Source organism: Caretta caretta, chromosome 3, assembly GCF_965140235.1.
Source record: "Caretta caretta isolate rCarCar2 chromosome 3, rCarCar1.hap1, whole genome shotgun sequence".
Taxonomy (NCBI): Eukaryota; Metazoa; Chordata; order Testudines; family Cheloniidae; genus Caretta; species Caretta caretta.
In genome coordinates, this window is record NC_134208.1 from 141,188,628 (window position 1) to 141,205,072 (window position 16,445).

Here is a 16,445-nt window from a genome sequence, read left to right on the forward strand (position 1 = left end):
TGAGGCATAAAAAAAGAGAAGTCAAAAATTGCAAGTGACTGGGACACAAAGAGCTGTGAAGGTCTTTCCACCTAAAGCAAAGATAATTGATAATGGTGAACTCCAGACGTTTAAACAATTTGATCATGCAAAGAAGTTTTTAGAACAAAAGAGAAGGAAGAGGATTAACAGGTAGAGATCATCTCAAAAAGGACCTAATCAAGAATGCTTCTTTTACTCGGTTTTAAATTTATATGATGATTTTATTATTAAAATCTTTAACCAGTTAATTTTTAGTGAAGGCTTAGCACAGTCGTTCTCAAACTGTGGGTCGGGACCCCAAAGTGAGTTGTGACCCCATTATAATGGGATTGCCAGGGCTGGCATTAGACTTGCTGAGGCCTGGGCCCGAAGCCCAAGCCCGAGCCCCAGGTGCTGAGGCTCAGGTTACAGGCCCCCCACCAGGGGCTTAAGCCCTTGGGCTTCTGCTTTGGCCCCCCTGCTCTGGGCAGTGGGGCGTGGGCAGGCTCAGGCTTCTGTCACGGCTCCTGGGGTCATGTAGTAATTTTTCTTGTCAGAAGGGGGTTGCGATGCAATGAAGTTTGAGAACCCCTGGCTTAGCATGATTCCTTTCCTAAAAATATTTTACAAGTTTTTTTCCTCCAATTATGAATGTAACTGTATATTACACCTGTATGGATTTATTGGTACTATTTCAACATGTTGATATACTAATGTTGATCTTTGACCCATCAATTCATGGATTTTTCTTTTCTCCCTCTCCATTAGTTTTTCTATTAACTCAGACTTAAAAACAGTTGTGCTTTACTTTTTCATTTTTATCCTTATTTATAGAAAATATAATCTGTAATAATTGTTAAAACTCCATAAAGACTTTCAAAAGGATAATCAACATTATTTTACATATATTTTCCATGTGAATAGGCACCTGTGAAAGTTCATAAATCAGAAACAGGCTGTATATTAACAAAATGTTTTAATTATACAGCTATCATCAAACTCTAATGTTCGATCCTGATCATAAATATACTTCTCTAGGTTCTAAAAATGAGAGATAGCTGTTCAAATAATTACATGGACCCTTTCTCAGTTATTGCACAGCTATCATAATATATCTAAACCCCTGAGGACGAGCAGAGAACTCACAGAATGCTTTTGTCTTCTAAATTAAAGAGCCTGCTACCATCAATCTATAAATCTTATCAACATGTAGGTAGTACATGATACAGCTACTAGTTAGTGGTGATAATTACTCTGTTGCTGAATAGCAGTAGCTTCTTTCATAGATTGAGAGAAAATTGTTCTTGCAATAAACAGAGTACTGAAAGTTCTAGAAATGAGCAGAAGATATTAAGAATCTGCACAAAGTGCCTGGACAGGAAAGGGTGTCCAACAGAAATTAAGCTACAACCTCTTCAAGGGAAAGACTGTCTTTCATTTTCTATATCAGACAGCACAGAGCACACCATCAGTTAAACAATACTAAACAATATTTGTCTCAACAATGAATGTCTCAGCGACCTCAAAAAAATGTTCCAAGGAAGCATGACCAAAATTAAATAAAACTAACAAAATACGTAAATTAGGAATTAGATCCTTGGATTTTCAGTCCTGATCTCTTCTTTTCACTAAACAGATATTGATCTAGATTATATAATTTCTATCCACATTTATCAGTCCAGATACCGCCAAACCAATATAGATGTCTAAGCAAGAGCAATGAGGAAAGGAAGGGGACAGAATGAGGAAGGAGGAGAAGATTATGACAAAAAGAAAATCAAGTACAATAAAAGCTTTGTTATCTGGTATGTTGCGTGAATGGGACGTGCCAGCTAGTCAAAAATTCCGGTTAACTAAAAGTTATACTTACCAATGGAGGGAGTAAGTTTTGGTGTGGGAGCGGGCTCAGGGCAAGAGGCTGGAGTGCAGGAGTGGTTTCAGGGTTCTGGATCCAGGTGGCGCCCCCACAGCTCCCATTGGCTGCGGTTCCCAGCCAATGGGAACTACGGAGCCAGCGCTCAGGGAAGGGGCAGCACGCAGAGCCATCTGGCCACGCCTCTACCTAGCAGCAGCAGCAAGGACATGTCACTGCTTGCTGGGAGCCGCCCGAGGTTAGCACCACCCAGATCCAGACACCTGGCAACTTAAATTCTCTGTAAGCTGCGCAGCCACACAGCAGCCTTCTTAGCAGAACCCATTCAGGGGCCTGCCACAACCAGAGGAGGGGCGTCCTTACCCCGGTCCCAACCTCCCCTGGCCCCAACTCTGCGGCGGCCAGGGCCCTTACCCTGGCCCTGACCCAGCCCAGACCTGCCAGGGGAGGGGCACCTATCCTGTGGTCCCAGCTCTGCAGCTGATGCGGCGGGGAGAGGCAACTCTCTCCCAGCCCAGGTGCTGCTGCAGGGAGAGAGAGCTGGGGGGAGTCTGCTCACCCCGCCGTAGCTCTGGAGCACCCTCCTGCACCCCAAAACGCTCATCTGCTGCCCCACCCCAGAGACCGCACCCCCAGCCAGACCCCTCATACCCCTGCATCCCAACCCTCTGCCTCAACCCTGAGTCCCCTCCCACACTCCGAAGCCCTTGGCCCCAGATCCGACACCTGTCACGCATCACCTCCATATTGGTACGCATAACAAAATTCATTCCACACATGGGTGGGAAAAATGAGAGGGAACACTGCTGGCAACCCTATCAGAAATGCCAGTTTCTAGGTCTTTCTGGTTGGTCAAGTGCTGGATAACACAGCTTTTACTGTAGTTAATTTTCTCTGTTCTATGTTCCAGCCTGCATATAATAAAGCATAATTACATTATGGTTGACACATGGAACTTTTAAGCAGATGCTTGAAGAGCACTTCTAAATTACAACTGTGCTTTGCAAATAGGTCCACCATGTAATGTGTGACCACAAGTGTGTGGTGACCACATGGAAGATGTTAATCACGGATCTTCAGCTAAAGACTAGTCTTCTCTAGAGCCCTGTGTTTTTTACAAATACGAAATAACACAAAACTGAACAAAAAATGTCTAAACTAAATAAAATGAAAAACTCACCCTGTAGCCACAGCTCCTGGGCCCAGCTCCCCACTCCAGGAATGATGAGGTGGAAGGGGTGCAAATTTGAGTGAGTGTTGTTGCAACCTGGCAGGCCCAGCCTTGCAGGACAGGAACCTCTGCTGCAGGGTGAGTGCAGGGCTGGCTCCCTCTGCAATCTGCAACTCCCAGTGCCTCCCACCTTCTAAGGGCAGGATCGAAACCATCCCCCAGAGCTTCTCACCATACACACAGATAAAACAGAACATGAAATCCCCCCACCCCCACCCCCCATATAAAAAACTATAAAAAATAAAAAGAATTTCATGGGGCTCCAGTGTTCTAAAGGCATCAATTTTTAACAGTGATGGTAATTAATCACTAGAGTCATGGTGCATTTGCCATCACTGACAATTTTTAAATCAAGATGGGATGTGTTATACAGAAGGTCATTCTAGATCATCACAATGGTCCCTTCTGGGACCCTGGAATCTATTCATCTCCCCACAAGTCACAATTAGAATTCTGACAGAAGAAGCCAGGTCATCTGCTCTATTTTAACAGTCTTGTAAACAAACATGCAGCAAACAACTTTCTTGCTCTTCTCTGTGTTGAAGTAGTGAAAACTGCCTGCCTGAGAATGGCCTGGAGATATGATTCTTGCAGAGTGAAAAGCACAAGAAATCCCTGTTCAACAGAACACTGGCTTGGTCATGGTTGGGCAGAATCCTTTGTATCTTAACCTGTAAGACTGGCCATTCTCCCCCTGGGGGATGGGACAACCGCTTGATTACCAAAGGGCAGTTGATCATCTACTCTGTGAGCCTGAAGAAGGAAAGTGAAAGCACTTCATGCCATACCACTTCTAAAAGTCAGAAATCTGTGTGACCAGCTAAGGCCTCCATAAAACGGATCATCTCTTCCCTCAGAATCACTGCAGACTGGGGTGAGTACAGTCTTATCAAAGTTAATTCAGAAAGTTAGCACAGCATCAATGAAGAAGGGAATACTTTGGTCTAGATGAACACATTTATAGATATATTAAGGGAAGGGCAGAAAGCCAGTCCTATTGTAAGAATCTATAATCTAATATCTCCACAAATGAAACTAAAATCAGTGCTATCATGGATCTAGTTTTCACACATGCCGCATCAAAGCAGGTATTACAAAGGAAGGCAATAGCCTTGGAGGATTTTGAGTAGTGGCTTAACAGCAGGCCATGGTCATAGACCTAGAGGTGAAGACAAAAGTCTCTTCCTGTTCTCTTCCTGAGTTTACCAAAGGGCTCAGAGATGGCAAACAGTGCAGAGTAACACAGTGAGGCCTGCCAAGGAATACAATGGGTGGATGTTGGGAGACTGAAGAAGCACCACTCAACCAGAGGAATGAAAGAGCTGGGACTACTAAAAACTTTGATGAGGTAAAGGGGCAAACAGCCATTCACATGAGGGTTACAGGGAATTAGACTCTTGAGGGGCTTCCATCCATTAGATGAGGTTCTCTTCTCTGTCCCTCCCCCTCACCTCCTATTTCTCCAGTGTTCTGGTACTGTTTGTTCTTTTTCTTACTTCTTACTCATTCTGAATCCTGAAGAACAAATTTATGAGGTAAGAGAAAGATGGAGAGAGCAGAGTTGCAGGTTCCATGCTTCTGTTGTTGGAAGCCAAAATAACTAAGAAAAGTTCACATAGTTAATGCTTGTATAGAGCTGATTGACTCCACTACTGGTGTTTTATTTGAAGGATGAGAAAGAGAACAGGCTTTACAACAAGTTGTGAAAAACTCATAAGAACATACTCTGTGCATAAAGGGACTGATTCCATTCCTATTTAAATCAAAAGGAGTTTTGCCATTGATTTCAATGAGAGCAAGATCCTGCCCATAAGGAACAAGTGCAAAGAGGAATAAAAACAATCTTCAGATACTAATCTGGCATAATGTATTTCAGGATTCTAGTGATGGCATTAGTATTTTATAGCTACAATATCCATTAAGATTTTTAAAGTTATTTATGAAAAGCACCACCTTTGATTTACAGAAATACCCAGACTGAAGATGATGGAGCCACGTCTATCAAAATTAAATCATGTACTCTAAAGATCATTTTATTTACAGACTCAATTTACTACATTTCTAGAGCAGAGTAGTCCCATTTCTGTGTATTTGTTTCTTAATCTGATTATGTTCTTCTACTCATAAGTGTACCATATGGAGCAGGCACAAGCAAAATTCATTGGGCTTCGATGTAGAATCATGTGACAAAGCTACTGTGTGTACGACATATTGTACAACAAACCCCTGATGTTAAACAAATCCATATAGAAAAGAAATGACAAGGTAAATGGATTATATGGTTATAAATTGTGGTTCTGAGTATACCAACAACTATAAGAGCTTCACAAAATCGTACGTCTAGACTGATTTCTAACCAGCGATTATTATCTTTTCTCTTACAGAAAGAGACTTTAATAAAAGAAGCAAGAAAAAATATTCTGAATGATTAACATTATTATAGTATTCAGGACTGCTGGCTGCTGACTCTGTGGACATACAGGGAAAGTGACAACACACCCTGTATTAAGGTTACTTAACATTTTCCATTTTAAAACAATTCTTGAAACCTTCTTTGAATTTTTGCAGGGAAATGGCCATAGCATCACGGATGTACCCTTTACTGGCCTCAAAAATACTCTATTCAAGTACAGCTGAGTTATTACGTATCAAAAATCTCCATTTCCCATCTGAGGTTAGCTTTTTACAGCTTGCTTTAGACTTGCTGCCAAAATCCCTCAACATTCTGTAGCACTGTACATGCACTCATTTCAGGCATCTCACTTCAGATTTCACAGAGAGCTCAAGTCCTCGATAGGACACAGAAAAAAAAATTCATCTTCCTCCTCCTACTCCCTCCCACCCCTTTTGGCCTATGGAAAGACACACTGAACAGTGACACAGGGAGACCATGAGTTCCAAAGGCACTTCTTATAAGTTGTGTTAATAATTCTGTACCGCTGACAACCCTTATTGATATGCAGTGTCTTATACTTCACTGATAAGTTACATAAATTGGGAATAGTACTCAGATCTCTAGCCAGGCAGACCCAAATCCCTTCAAATTAGCCACATTACCTACCAGAAAGGCCCTGCCATATCTTTGGGCATGCGGTTTGTAAAAGAGTGCTAAATCATGCACAGGTAACCCACTCTTTCATTGTGTTATATCTCCACCTCTAATGGCTGGTTCACATAGGACTCTTCCTGTTAACAGATGTACCATAGTTTGTCCTGGAGCATAATTGCTAGAAGTCTGTGCTGCAATGCTAAAAGCTCAGGATTCAAACCTTCCTGATGATGCATGATGAAGAGATTGTTACAGCTGCACATAGCAGAACCTGGTTTTGCTTTATTAAAAACCAGAGCACAGATATTTTGCTTTCTGCGGAAGACTAAAGTCATTAAAAGCCAAATCCTGCTTACTTTTCTCATGCAAATAATAAATATATTTAAATAGGACTATTTGTATGAGAAAGGCAAATAGTTTTCCTTTAGGGCAACTCCTATTTCCAAATTTCTAGAAGAGTCAAAAAACTAAAATGTGAAAATGTATAATGAATTAGTTGACAATTTGTTAAACCAGACTCTGAAAAAGTACTTAGTGTGTATATCTGTTAAGATTTGGTGCCTGAAGGAGTGAACTGTGGGCTCAAAGAGTGAGTTATATTAAAATAACGAAATTAGAGGAGTTCAGCTTAAATAAAAGAAATGTATACTTCCATGCTTTATGGTCAACTGAAACTTTCTATAAATAATTGTCTTTGCATATTGCTTCTATACAAATGCACAATTATACACAAGCTATTTACATATCATGGAATCTTATCAGTCATCTCTGTATCCTGTTACCTTTCTTTTATGATGGGTTGTGGAAGCATCCATCTCCTCCTCTCCTATATTGTCTATCTGTGATGTTGGACTACAGTTCATTCTCTCCTCTTCTTGCCTCTGAAGCCTGTCTGCTACAGCTTGGATAGCTTCTGTCCATTCTTCCCTATCAAGAATAAACCAAAATTCCTATTAATAAAAACTAACACAGCTTGACCCCTTCTGCAACCAAATGTTTTCTAATGAATGCACACACAGTAGTACTATTTTACCTGCAAAGTTATTATGTTACATAATGAAGGAATTACTAAAGTAATTTGCTTCAGTTTACTCCCATACACTACATAGTCTGACAAGTGGTATATGCTCTAGATCCAGCAGCACAGGATGTGTGTGCATGGTAGATTATATCACAATAATTAAATGTGTTTGATTCTGTAAATACTTTAATAGCAAGTTAAATATCTTAATGAGTCAAAGTATAGCTCAGAGTTTAGTGTAGACAGTATTCTGCAATCCCTATACAGTCTATGTTTCTTGGTGGGCTTTTTAAAGGAATATCATTAAGAAACAAGAATTGCACAGTATAAGGCAATGCTGTGCTTTTAGAACAATCTAACTACATTTAAATGTGTGTATATATCTATACTAATATAATATTAACAACACCGAAAGGAAAGCTAGTAGCTATGCAATTTCTAACATAATGCCAAACCATGGTATTAATCTCAACTGGAAGTGGGCACTAAGAGATAACAAGGATCACAATACAGCTAAGTAATGATACTTACATGGCACTTCATCTCATGTCTCCTACACACTTGTCTTGCGAATGAAGAGTTAATTCTTATTCTTATACTTAAATGTGTATACTAGAGTATCCACTCTAACAAGGAATTGTAATTATAACTAAAGATGTAGTCATAGGATATTGCATTTTCTGACAAAACAAAAGATATACTGGAATGAAAAGAAATTCAGAGCTACTGAGAGAAAAAAAACGAGTTTCATATTTGGTTTATGTTGCTGAAGGTGAAACACTTCAGAGAGATGTCATGACACAAATTTGGATAAGCTGAACACATTCTTTCCCTTCAGTTATATAAAGTTCTTATCTTATATTTGATATGAACTAGGAACATTTTCCACAGGCTAATATATAAATTCTTAAAAGAGTTGCACACAAATAATCAGATTATGTAGTAATCAAAATCAAGACTTGTGCCATACTGGTAGATGTGCTGAAACTTCTGCCAAAGAATTTGGAAGACATAACATTCCTCACCGTTCTTCTGGAGTGTCTACATGAAATGTCCTCTCTATGACAGTTGTCCACTGAAGACATCTAATAATAAATGTATTTGGCTTTGGTCGTTCTGTTTTCATTAGCTGGCATTCTAGAAAGATATAAAGGACATTTTTTTCTTATAAGTATTGCTATTATAATATGGGAACAGCAAATAAAATTGTTTAGTTAAATTATACATAGTTTATACACATCCAGTATTTATAAAAAGCCATGGAATGAATTACCCAATGCCTAGATGAACTTGGGGCATGGATGAAAGCTAGTTAGTTGCAGGCAAAACTGAGATAATGTTTGTGGGCTGGAGAAAACTGCCAGAAGAGTTGATGGAATTTGTATTGGTGTCTCTCATACAGACAGAGTGATCTCCATTTGTAAAACAGGTGTGCAACTTGAGGGTGGTGTCAGATTTTGGACTGCTCAAGGATGCCAAGGTAGTGCTTGTAGCTAAAGGCACCCTTTTCCATCTGCACATGGCAAGATGAATGTGATCTTTTGTCTCCAATGCAAAAAGAAAAACAGTTTTAGAAAAGCAGAGTAACACCACACTTCAAAAACTGATGTTTTACCCATATTTCTCAAGCAGGTGAAAGCACTGAAGTTTTTACTGGCATCTGGCACACCCATACACCTCATAAGCTATTGTATGCACATTTATTTGGGTAAGCAAAATTCCTACTATGATTTGAAAATGAATAAGGGCTCATTTGTTGATCTCTCCTTTCACTGACAGCTAATGAAAAATGTGTGTAAAGATGAATGAGCAAGTACTATAATATAGAATATTACAATTCTTTTCTACTAGTTACTGAAAAACTGCATTACATTTACAAAGAAAAAAAGAGTTTGGAAAGTGAAGTACAAAGCACAGGGGAATAAGTGAAGCTGGCTACCAAGAGCTGGCTCAGGATGCTGAAGCAATAGTTGAGTCACTACCAAGAGAAGAGAACAAGCCGCCATAACGTCTTCAAATTTTCTACTATACATAAACAAATGTAATTAAAAGGCTGAATCTCAATTCAAACAGTTGGAAGTCTAAATTATCTTTCAAAAAGATGAATAAGCCAGTAAACAGACTCAACTTTTTGTTCTTGTATGCAAGCCATCTATAATTTAGAATTACGAATTTTAATCCTAAATCCTTCAGTGAAGTTAGGATTCAATATCAACCATGAGAGTTTTCTGACCTTTTAATACTAGGCAACATACAACATCTGGGTGGAGACTAATGTTCAAAGGAATACAATACTAAATCATCAACAGAAATTGGCAATACAGTTTTAGAAAAAAATGTCTCCTTTCGGGCCATTTCTGATCCTTTATCTAAGATGAGGAAAAAATAAAAAGAATTTAAAAAATACAAAGGACCTTTCTGAATTATTGAACTTACCTCCTTAAAATGAAAAGGATGTAAAATGCCAAAGGTTAATTTTATTCATTATGGCTACAAAATGTTTGAAACCTTCCGAATTATTAGGTAAACTACCATTTTCAAATAAAATGATGCTGCTATCTAAATTAGATAGGTTAGTTAAACTCTCCTGAGCAACTCTAACTACAAGCTGTATTTCAAAATGTTCTGTTTACTTTACACCATTCTGAACCACAGATGACAAAGTTTGCTTGAAGCTGTAATTACTCTGTAAAACTGGGAAGCCAATTAGAGGGCCTGAAACCTGCCAGTTCAAAAAAAAAAAAAAAAAGGCAGATCATCTGTTCAGATTTTATTAAAAAGTTTAGTCTGAATTCTGTACCTTTAACCATTTAATCACCAGTTTTCTTCTCAATTACATTCATTCACCATAAAAGCTAAAAAGAACACTAAACAGTCATCATGATTATTTCATGTACGCAAGGTTCCAACAGCAACACAATTCGTTGATGTGGCTAGACAAGAGTACTGACCACATATTAAGCAATACACACACACACACACCATAGAACTCTTGCTAACTTGATCAGAAGGCTCCCAGCTGCAGATGCAAGAAACGACTTCTGCTACGGAGTGGGGAAACTTGAACACAAAAGGTAATTTCCTAAGATTACAGAATGATATGAAAGAAACTACATGAAGTAATGATTAATATTATTGTACAGAGAGTAGGAATTACAACCCATTGATCAAGAGAAGTAACCTCTGTCATTGCATAGCAGACACAAACAGGTTAATTAATTATATTCCACACTACAGAATAAAAAGTGCCTTGATGTAGTTGGTCATGCTCCAAATTCTATTACTTCTGATCTCCCAGGATGTACTGTGCTGGCACCCACTGATGATTTATCATTGCATTCTCTCATGTAATAAGGGAGGGTGCAAACACTGGTGCTTCACATGCTAGTGGTAGGGGGGGTTTTAAAAGAGAGAAAGCGCAGAAGATTACATTAAACACACAAATAAATCTGACAATTTTCTTGGTTAATTTAGTGCTCATGAAACTGTGGTATTCATAGCAATAATCTGAGCCAGATATAATACAGTCTCCACAGCTCTTCTGATGCATCTCAACCCTGACATGCCATCCTAAAACCATTTCAGCCATAGGCCCCTCTTCAGCAGAAATTTAAAACTACAGTATGCCAAGCTGGTGAAGGTTATGTGAGATAGACAAATGTCCATTAGCTTTAAGGATGAGACCAAGCAACCCATTTTAATTGGTGACCCATGTCAAGATTGGAACCCAACTCTCCGAAGCTAAATGATACCATACCAATTGCATACCTAGCATTCACATGCTAATATGAAAAAATCCCCAAAAGAGAATCAGACCATAGAACACTAACTATGGAACACTGAGAGCAAATCCTTTCTACAGCATTTTAGTGCCATAAGGTACAGCTGGAAGGAAATACAATTCCTCTCCTCCCAACCCCCTCAAACGCCCAAAAAAGAAGTATTAAATGTGTGTGTATGTATAATGTGTAGCTGATGTTAATACCATGTTCATATCTACAATGGAGAAATAGTTTATGCTAGTAGAAATGTCCTCTCTCATTGTCCATCTCCACTGCCCTACAATACTGGTAAATTAATTGGTACTTTAGCTTACCTAACATAAAAGTGTTAGCTATACACGTTAGACCTGAGTAGGAACTACCATAGTTTACCTGTGCACAGTGTACCCATAGATATAATAGGGGCCATCGTTCAAAGAAGAACCTTAGTGTACTCACAGTCAGGTACAAATGCATATAATCTGGAAGGGAAAACCCATAAAAGAAACGTACTGATAACGGCTGTTCTTTGAGAAATGGTTCTGTGCATCCCCGAGTATGGAATATGGTGCTCCCTGGTGTTGAGGCAAGGAATCTCTACCAAAACTGTGTCTGTTGGGGTGCACAATGCCCCCAAGTGATGTTGATGGCTGAGGTCTGAGTATATATAAAGGGAGCGGACTCCCTACCAATCTCAGTTCATTCTCCTGAATTGCTGAGTCCCAAAGTGTGACAAGAAGTCTGAAAAAGAGAAGATGAATGGAAAATGTGAACGCACAGAGGAGACTCCTGAAGAACAACAACTACCAGTAAGTTCCTTCCTTTCTTCTTCCAGGACCTCTGTGCATTCCCACCTGAGAGAAGGTAGCAAGCTGTACCACTTGTAGAGGACAGCAAGCACCCCCTGCTTGAACATGGCATCTGAAAAAGAGGCAAAGTTTAGAGGCTTAAGGGTATGGATGGGTACAAGAGGCATAATATTTAACATGGGTATGAACTGAACTTTTATGTGCCTTTCTGCATCTCTCTATTGTATCTATCATAGATATGCCACTGAGGAAGCTGTGGTTCATGTAGAATGGACCCTAATTCCTATAGAAGGGACATCTGCTTTAGCATAACACAAGCAAATGCAGGAGGTGACTGTCAATGACTAGAACGTGGACAGTCAGGTCTAGTTGTTGGGGCAGGTGTCAGGCCTAGTGGTTAGAGCAGTGACCAGGATGTGGGCAGTGGGGTCTCGTGGTTACAGCAGGCATCAGTACCTAGGGTCAGAACCAAAGTCAGAGGCTAGATTCCAGAGCCAAGCATCAGAGCTGGAATCAGGGGTCAGAACCCAGGGTCAGAACCAGGTTACCTGGAGTTACACAGTGATGGGGTTACTCAGTTTGAGATTAATTCCCATGTGGATCTTGAGGTTTTACACAAGGAGTTACACAAGGCACGGGCAGGGCTGGGAAGAAGCAGGCACAGGCTAAAACAGCTATGATTGAATGCTTTGAGCAGCTGCTGAACTGCTGCAGCTGGGCTTAAAGAGTCAGTCTGCTGACTCTTCCAACCAACCAGGAGGCATAGCCAATTAGGCATTAGCTTTCCATGGACAACATTTAAATCCCTCACTGGTGTAGGTTCTTTATCAGCTGGAAAGGCATGCATTTGTCCCTTGAGAAATCTAGTTGATGTGGTGTAGAAAAATCCCTGATGACAGGCTGAAATAGCAGTTTGGTGTATATTCTAGGATGCAATAGTGGCCAGCCTCCATTAGGTACAGTATATAGTTCAAGACAGGAGCTACAGAGTATTTCTACGTAGCTATAAAAGACCTTCAGCATGGCTAAAGCTGGCCTTTGTCAGCTGACTCGGGCTTACAGGGCTATAAAATTGTTGTGTAGATGTTTGGGTTCAGGCTAGAGCCCAGGCTCTCTGACCCCACAAGGGGAATGAGTCTCAGGGCCTGGGCTCCAGCCTGAGAGTTTCCACTTTTATTTTAGTCCTGCAGTCCAAGCCCCACAAACCCAAGTCAGCTGATCTGGGCCCTGAGACTAGGTGCCAGGGATTTTTTTTTTATTGCAGCATAGACATACCCATAGGGGGCAGACTCCAGCCATAAGCCTTTATCACCTGTTGAGCATAAAGATGTCCATAACACTATTGTGTTGCAGGTTTTCTGGATAGGATAGGATCTCAATTACTCTTGCACTGCAACTAGGTGAGGACCCATTAGAAGCCTATCATCTAGACCAGGTGCCAGGATGGAAAATTAAGACAAGAATTTTCTCTGCTGCTTGAGAGAGAAGTCTACAGATTGGAGTACGTGGTATGAGGGCTCCCAAGGGAGCTGTAACAAGTTGGTGTACCAGTGTTGTCCTGGCCACACCGGTGCTATCAACAGAACTTTTATCCTGTCCCTTTGGATCTTCTGAGTATTAAGAGCATGGGTGGAAGTGCATATGGAAAGTCACTGGACCAGTGCAATAGGACGGTATTGGTGAGGCCTTGTCCCTGCCCACTGGATCACAGTAGGTTGCATTTAGTGTTCTCCCTAGTGACAAACAGACCTATTTCAGGAGTCCTCACCTGCTGAACAAGTGCTGAGCCACCACCTCATTCAAAGACCATTTGTGTTGGCCTTGCTTCAGCATCCTCAGACAGTCTGCTTGGATACTCTGTACTCTTGGCAAGTGTAGGGCTACAGGATGTACATAATGGTGAATACCCCAGTACCAGAGTTTCGTCACTTTCTGGCAAAATGTGGGGGAATAAGCATCCCCTTGTTGTTCAGATAATGCATGTCAGTAATGTTATTGGTTAGGATCTGAACTATTTTCCCTAAGACAAAGGGCAGGAATGATCTTAGCGTCAGTGTATGACCCAAAGTTCGTGGATGCCAAATGAGGTATGGATTCTTGCAAATTCAACAAACCCTGCATTTGTGACTCCTGAAAGTGAGCTCCCTAGCGAACCAGGGATGCATCTGCTGAGACCACCAATGCCTGAGCCAAGGGCTGAACTGTACTCCTACTAGTCCATTCTCTGTACTTCAACCAGGAGAATTTATGTAGCACCTCTGGTGGGATGGTCACATACCTCTGTAGACTGCCCGTGTTTGGTGTGTATACGTGTGCCAGCCAGTGTTGTAAAGGTCTTATTGGGAGTCTTGTATGGAGTGTCACAAACAAGCCCCATGAAAAACTCCGTCCTTTGGCATGGTTGATTGTGTCGGGTGTACAGAACTGCAGCATGTGGAAAAATTGCTCCTTTGGCAGGAATGCTGAGCCTACAGTCAAGTCCAGTGTCTCACTTATAAATGTTATCTTTTAAACATGGGATTTGACATGATTTCTCCTAGCTGATTTCCAGCTCTAGCTTGTGAAACAAGTAGCACATTAGACTTACTGAATTAAGTGAACTGGCGTTAAGGAGACAGTTGTCCAAAGTTTCACCCTTTGGGTCTTTTTAGATGTGCTGCTGTTAAATCCAGCATTTTGTTGAATACCCTTGGTGCAATTAATTATTTTTGTTGTTGTTGTTCTGCATACAACAGAAATTATGCTGATAAAGATATTATATCTCGTGAGAATAACTGTGGACAAAAACCACCAATCTGCAAATGGCAGTCCTTTCCTCATGGAAGGCACATGTAGCTTGATATCGAGGAAGGGATTACAGTCTGTGCCCGCAGAATCTGCTACTGTTTATGACTTAGCCTCTGTGCCTCAAGATCCACATGGGAATTAATCTCAAACTGAGTAACCCCACGAGTGTCTGCTGCTCACTAGTATGATCTATCTTTGTTGATGACTCCCAGGTGTCAAAGTCAATATTGCACTGCTTCAACTCATGCTTCAGTGAGTCCTTGAATTGTTTCTTCTCACCGCCTCATGCACAGTTACCCACTTTCAGTTTGCCATACAGCAACTGCTTTGGCATTCTGGTACCATCCATCCTCAACACATGATCAGCCCAGCATAACTGTGATGCAATGAGTATGGCTTCAATCCCGGTGGAGTGGCTGCATTCCAGAACAATCAAAAGGACAAAGGGAAGAACTGTATATGCAGAACAACAGGTATTTCTCATTCCAGTCTGCATCCCTCTTTCTTTCTCCTCTTACTTGAGAGGTGGTCATGCTCTTTGATTTTTTCCACAGCTATTGTATACACTAGAGATTGAGCACTAAGATGTTAGATGAAGTTAAAAAAAAAAAAAGTCCTGAGTAGGGATTAGGTACATCCTGTTGCCCCTGTAAGAGACTGCTGGCGATAAGGGCCCAGATCTCTCTCTAGCTGGATCAAGCAGCCTCTATGGATAGGCCAGGAAATACTACCCTTTGGTTTCAACTGAAGGATGTCAAATAAAGGATCCCAATTTTCAACTGGAGTCTCAGTAGCACCCTGACAGAGTGGGAAAACCATCCTGTTCAACAGTTCCTGGAATTGTTGATGTGGTGAGGAAACAATTGAAGTCACAATGTTCTCATCTGGTGACATTCCATAGACTCTGATGTCATCCACTGGGATGTCGTCGACACCATCATCTATGTCTGTGTAAACACATCCCAAGTGTATCTGGGATTGTGAGTCTTCGTATTTTTAGAGATGGTCAGTATGGTGGCAAAGCAGGTGGCACAGCCAATGAGGATGGGAGTATCGGCAGTACCAGTGCTTTAGGTGGAAACACTGATTTTATAGGTGGCAGTGTAGGCAGAGCCAAGGTCAAAGGAGCAAGCATTGGTATTGGGGGGCCAGGTAGGATGCCAACGGGGCCAAGTATGGTGCCAGTGGGATTGGACATTATGGCAGTGGTGCCAGAGGATAAGACTGTGATGCTGAAAGTGAAGTCAATGGACCCAGGAGTGTCAAGTACACTGGGGCCAACCATGATAGATCCAAGTATCTCAACCATGACCCTTAATGTGTCCTGTAGTGCAGGCCACAACATGCATTGTACAAAGTTGTGTGGAGTATCTATTTGGTTACAGGGACAAAGAGATGTCAGTGGGATGAGATGGTAAATTTGGGGTGGACCAAAAAGGTTCCCCCACCCTTTCTTCAAAAAGGGTTGCAAATGGATCCTGCAAATCAAAGGCAAGGTTTGGTGCCAAAAGCAGAGACTCCAGGGTCCAATGTAGTGGAGGATCCTCTTGTCTTGGCAATGCCAAAGACATAAATGGGATGAGCACTGGACAACGAGCTCTCTTGTGTTGCCCAGGTGCTTCGGAGGGTCAAGGTGCCTTCCTGGGAAGTTAAGTCTTTTCTTGCCCGATTGTCTTATTCAAGTTGATGCGTGACTCTTCTCTTCAATGATCCAGTGCTGGACTGCCCAATGCCAATGAGGAGTGAAAAATACATGGTGCCACATCCCTTTGAGTATAGTGAACGTGGGGCACTGTGAGCCTTGAGAAGCTGTTGCTAATTATTTTTGGTACCAAGGAGGAGTCTTGAGCCTGCAAAAGTGTGGAAAATGGCAACTGAGGTAAGGGTTTTGAAGATCCAGTGCTAGAGCCTTTC

General features: G+C 41.2%; 1 protein-coding gene across 12 annotated transcripts in view; it reads right to left on the reverse strand.

Annotated features, from left to right (window-relative positions):
• Positions 1-16,445, reverse strand: part of AKT3 (AKT serine/threonine kinase 3) — a 265,359-nt gene that overhangs the window by 105,389 nt on the left and 143,525 nt on the right. For 11 of the 12 annotated variants that reach the window (XM_048843724.2, XM_048843729.2, XM_048843725.2 and 8 more), the window contains 2 exons: positions 8,200-8,311; positions 6,936-7,080 (listed from right to left, as the gene is read on the reverse strand). In XM_048843724.2, the coding sequence (XP_048699681.1) occupies positions 6,936-7,080; positions 8,200-8,311 (257 nt within the window). Of the gene's footprint in view, positions 1-6,935; positions 7,081-8,199; positions 8,312-11,448; positions 11,586-16,445 lie in introns of those variants that run through there. The other variant, XM_048843730.2, reaches the window with a different exon arrangement.